General features: G+C 41.9%; 1 protein-coding gene across 1 annotated transcript; it reads right to left on the bottom strand.

Moving 5' to 3' along the window:
- Positions 1-773: 773 nt before the first annotated feature.
- LOC126108586 (THAP domain-containing protein 1-like) lies at positions 774-1841 on the bottom strand. The gene is made up of 3 exons (XM_049913882.1): positions 1611-1841; positions 1270-1537; positions 774-900 (listed from the first exon to the last, which is right to left on the bottom strand). The coding sequence occupies exons 1-3, from the start codon at positions 1679-1681 to the stop codon at positions 883-885; spliced, it is 357 nt and encodes a 118-aa protein (XP_049769839.1). The 5' UTR covers positions 1682-1841; the 3' UTR covers positions 774-882.
- Between the last annotated feature and the right edge of the window lie 4072 nt (positions 1842-5913).

Raw genomic sequence — 5913 nt, forward strand, 5'->3', positions numbered from 1 at the left:
CACAGGATGAGGAAAGTAGCTTTTAAAATCACCCTTGGAAAAATTTAAAGTACGGCCAAGTGAACGTAAAGTGCTTATATATACCTTGCAGCCATCACATGTAACACACCAAACCCTAATGCCAGAACTATGCAGCCTCTCTAATGCAGATTTTATCAATGTGCCCTGATTATTTGCCTGTACACCGTTGATAAAGAAATATGCAATCGGGCATTTAAATTTGCCTTTAATAGAGACAAGCATGAAAACCGGAGCCTAAGATGCCTTTATTACTTCTTTTGACTGAGGCACTTCCCTACCAAAATCTAAAAAACCTGTGTATTGCTTGGTTCCTTGGTCCCAAAGTACTTGCTTCCCAATTGCCATACTGTCTACAATTAGACATGAATCGCGGAACTGCTCCCTTACAATTGGGTTCAAATCAATGTACTTAAAAACATCTTTTAAGGAGAAAGGTTCACAGTCTAAACTTGCCACCCATTTGGAAATTAATGATTTATGGGGCAGAGGCATTAATTTTTGCAGGTATTCATATGCTTCTGGTGAATAAAAGTTCACAGTCATCGCAAACATTTTCACATTTGTTGTGTATCTATTACCCTTTGATGAGAGAGAGTTGTTCACTAAATTGCACACTAATTCCACTTGTGTTACTTTCTGATGATTAAGGAAGTTATGTAACTTCTCAGGAAGATGCCCCTTCTCCTTCAATGAACTTATGATGTCATCCTTGGAAAACACTTTCTTCTCTCTTCTTTGAAGTTTTTCACGGGCGCACTTCAGTTTACGTTTTAATTCGTGCACACTGTCTGAGAAAAAATTGCAAGTTTCGGTCGCCTTGTCTTCCATTTCTACTTTCGACTGTATACCACAATCAATTACTTAAGAACCAACTGCACTCTGAAATAAACAAATAATTTCGTTATATACGATTGAAATAACTCAAGGCTTGATGAAAAAATATTATAAGAAAACGTTGGGGATGTGAAAACATCCTTATACTAACGTTTTCGACACAATTCGCAGCTTCTGCATTGGATAAATGGGACATGCTTTCCACAGAAGAATTCTCATTGACAACATTCTCCACGCAATCAGTAGCTTCTGTAGCGGGCAAATCGAGCACGGATTCCAGGACAGAACGCTAAAAACAAAAATATGGACCTGTATTACAACACTGCTTAGAGCTACGTAGCCCATTTGTGTCCGTAAGAAATAAATTCACAAAAGTCAAAAAGCATACACATAGCAAGGAAATTCATTAGCTACCTCAAATGGAGAAGCATCGTTGTCACTCAAAATCCTAACAACATGTCGTCGTGGCTGTTTATTTGGTGGCATCAAATGTGCCGGAAAGTCAAAAACTGATGGCACTGCTTCGGGTCTGAAACGTTTCTTCCATGTTCCAGGGCTCACTACGTAATCATCTTGCCGGAAAAGGTTTCCGCAAAGAAAACTGCAAGACGTAGGATTAAAATCTTTCCACTTCATGGAAGTAATCCACTTCTTTAGCGGCTCTGCGTGCTTCAGAGGAAACCTGTTCAAAAACATCGAATTAGCAAAAGCACTAAGTCTGTATTGTTATCGTATTGTATCGGTAGTCCTATTACCTGTGAAATGGTAAGTCACTTTCCTTACTCCATCGTTTCGTACAATTGAAAGCGGAACAAGAAATCACCATTTCGATAATCCTTAATTCCTTATACACCGTACAGACCGAGAGAAACTTCTTGGCAAATTCGAATATGGCGGGCAATACAGACGACAGTAATCAGCTGGTAGAGCCATCTATCGGTAGGTCCGGTAGTTGAGCATCCCTCATTTCGCTAGCTTTAGACGCCTGTGACAGTACGCTGCAGCGATGCTAGTGCTCCATGTGGTAACAAGTCACATTGCAGTGAACAGAAGACAAGCGGTTTCTTTGATCAAATATACAGCGAGCCCTAGATTTGATCAAATATTGGACGACATTTGACAAAGTCCCTATTACACTATCAAATATCTTTGACAAAGATATTGGACAAAGAAATTTGATAGTGTAATACCGGCCTACGTCAAAGATCTTTGTCAAATATATTGGACGGAATATTGGATCACATCTTTGATCAAATCTTTCACAAAGAAATTTGATAGTGTAATACCGGCCATACTCCGAGGGGCTACAGTTAAATAACGACATAGTTCGAATCCATCAGTTTAGTTATCAGTTTAACGGCTAGTAGTGTGAAATGGCAGGAATGTCGTATGAATCGTGTCATAACCTTAGCTTATTGACTCCGGGTACATTTTAGTTGATGTTAGAACGATTATTAGTGTTTCATATTATATGTTTGTAGGTTATCGGTCGCTATTAGAAATATTATCTTCGCAGCTGCGGCAGAAAGTCCGCGGAACTTCGCCAAAGCACTGTTTAAGTAAAATGTTAACAACGTGCGTTTTTATGTATGAAGTAATATGTAAACTGAGTACTGTAGGTTAAATTCGAAGCTTAATTTCTTGTGCTGCTCACATAATAGAATAAAGTGTACAGTCTTGTGATACAACAAAAAATATGCGTAATGTGACAGATTCGTTTACTCCTGTCCTGTACAAGATAGTCCTATTGGGGAAAGTGTGAGCACGCTAATCCAAGTTTTATGTGAGATTTGGAAACTTCTCGATTTCTCCAGCTACAGCATGTTTATAACATATGAAGACATGCAGTTCGAAAAGGTTGACAGTGTTACATTTCTGGGACTACAACTCGATAATAAATTCAGTTGGGAAGGGCATACCACATTTTTTCACTCTATTATTTCATAAGGGAGCATATTCTGTGGTAACTTATCAAACGTAGCAAAAGTTTTTCGCATGTAAAAGCGTGTAATAAAAATCGTTTGTGATATCAATTCAAAAACATCATGTAGGAACCTGTTCAAGGAACTTTGTTTTCTAACTACTGCTTCCTAGTATATTTATGCCTTAATGAAATTTGTTACAAGTATTTCCAACCAATAGCTTAATACATAATATCAGTACTAGAAATGGGAACAACAATCTACATAAAGACCTAAAATCATTTACCTTGGTCCAAAAGGGGTCCAATATTCAGGAACATGCATTTTCAATAAACTGCCGGCAAGTCAGCAACCATTAAAAACTTGGTTTCAGATAAAGCATGGTTTACAGTGTGTTTGAAAGACTATTTGATACAGAAGTGTGATTCCGCCCGTCATCAATATGCCGGAAATAGCTATTTTAAGTGTGTCTATGACGTTACTACATACACATGGCAACAAACACGAAGATACATAGAAATAATACAATAACATTTCCCACCAAGAATACAATCAAACCAACGGGACAACTGCGGGAAGTTGGGGGTTTTAGAGTGAGGACAAGCTAGTAAAAAAAACACACCATGATCCCAAAACACAAAATGAAGGAAAAAAAAAATACAGCATTCTGCTACACCAACAAAAATCTGCAGGAATCGGACACTTCCCTTGAACAATATAGGTCAACCATAGGTGACCATACCAAAACACCAATACCCACAACTAAAAGTACGAAACTTGGAATCGGACATTTCCCTTGACCTACATAGGTCAACCTAAAACATCAGCACATACAACTATGAAAATGGGAATCAGTAATTTCCGGTGACCTATATAGGTCCACCACAGCTACTGTTGCCAAAAAACCAACACCTACAACTGCGAAAAATAAAACCACAATCCCAAAAGTCCACAAATTAATCATCCCTACATAAATTAAATCACATTCAGTACTTCATAAATACACAAAACATCACAGCTAGAAAAGAAAAATAATAGTTACCACCAGCAAATTCCGGCACTGCAACCTAGATCGACACACACAAAAACCAACTCATAAACACCGTGCCGTAATGACATTCACACGCCACAACACCTTTACGTCGAAGCAGATGGGTGGAATCAGACGCTTCCATTGACCACTCCTTCTACTCTGTAGATGAATATCGTAACAGAGACTGATAGACCAACTTAGGTAAAAATTCTGCTATATTTCAGTTTTGACAGCACTTGGTTGCAACAGTCAAGATCGGGTATTCTGTGTATGATAAATTTATTGAAAGTGCGTATCTGTGTATCAATTCTGTAAATATTAGCAGTTACTGTGATATATTCACATATTTTGACAATCTCCTGATAAATGATGAGGATAATAATTATTACATTCCACTGTATTATGTTATACGTTCTGACACGTTATTTGTCATTCGCGATGGCCAGCGGCTATTTCCGAAAAAGTACGTAAATATTTGTTCGCTCCAGTAACTATCGTCTCTGTAATATCACCAGGGTCTAAGACTGGAGTCACTGTATCAGGAACACAGACACACTGTTATTCCGTTACCAACTTCCAGGTTACTTGTAATGGTAGTCAGATAACTGCCAGAGAGCGAGAACTGTGAGCCAATAACGATAACTGCCAGAGGAAAATATTTTTTTTTTCCCTTTATTGTATTTCAATTCCCCATCGGGGCAGGCTGGCAGCAGCATAGGCGCTGCTCTTCAGCCGAAAGACATAGAACAAAACAATAGAAGACATTTAAAAACAGCAAAGGAGAGAATAAGGTGAACATAGATATAAAAAAAGGGGGAACAGCTTGGAAGGCAATAGACAAAAAACGGGGTGACTGTAAAATGGAGATAAAAAACTGTTTAAAAGTAGCACACACAAAAAGCCACACACTGCGACGGTTAAAAGAACACAAGGCACAGTATGACTGGAGCATAAAGGTAGCGACGGATGGCATAGCACATAACGTAACACTGACGGCGAACCTCAAGGCAGGACACAATTAAAAATCACACCTCTTCACGCACACAAGAAACAGCACTAAACACAACACTGATGTGGCACACTGATGATGATCAATACAGAGGATCTGCCATGCGCTAGGAGATGAGGGAGACCTGAAGAAGGGAGGGAGGGGAAGAGATGGGGGAGGTGAGCGGGGGGCACGCGGAAGAGGGCCAGGTAGGGTGGGAAGGAGAGAGGCAAGTATGGGGTGCAGGGTCTCAGGGGAGGGGGGACGGAGGAAAATCCGCTCTGGGAGAAGGAGGAAAGAGGAAAAGTGGGCCCTGGGGAGGGGGGGGGGGGGAACAAGGCCAGGTTATAGTTGGAAGGAAGGGTAGATGTCACGGCGAAGTTCGTCATCCGGGAGGGGGAGGCATTGGAAATTCTCCTGATGAAGGAGATGGAGGGTGTGGAGGTGGAGAGAGGGAGGGATACAGCGATAGAGGCGCGGCAACGGGCGGGGGGTGGAGAGGAAGGAGGAAACCAGAGGGTGGGGGGGATCAAGCCTGCAAACAATGTAAAGGATGCGGAGATGTTGGAAGAACAGGAGGAGGTGGGGGAAGGGGATCAGTTCATACAGGAGCCGTGTGGGGGAAGGAAGGCGGATACGGAAGGCAAGGCGGAGCGCATGGCGTTCAAGGATTTGGAGGGCCTTGTAAAAGCGGGTGGGGGCGGAGATCCAGGCAACGCTGGCATAACAGAGGATAGGACAGATGAGGGATTTGTAGGTGTGGAGGATGGTAGAAGGATGCAATCCCCATGTCCGGCCAGACAGGAGTTTCAGAAGGCGGAGGCGGGAATGGGCTTTCTGCTGGATGGTCAGGAGATGAGGGGTCCAGGTGAGGTGTCGGTCAAGGGTGAGGCCAAGGTATTTCAGGGTGGGGGTGAGTTGGATAGGACGACCATAAAGGGTGAGGTAGAAATCATGGAGGCGAAAGGAGCGAGTGGTGCGGCCTATGACGATTGCCTGGGTTTTGGAGGGGTTGAGACGGAGGAACCACTGGTTACACCAAGTGGTGAACTGGTTAAGGTGGGTTTGGAGGGTACGTTGAGACCGTTGAAGGGTGGGATAGAGAGCAAGGAAGG

Source organism: Schistocerca cancellata, chromosome 11 (assembly GCF_023864275.1).
Source record: "Schistocerca cancellata isolate TAMUIC-IGC-003103 chromosome 11, iqSchCanc2.1, whole genome shotgun sequence".
NCBI classification, from domain to species: Eukaryota; Metazoa; Arthropoda; class Insecta; order Orthoptera; family Acrididae; genus Schistocerca; species Schistocerca cancellata.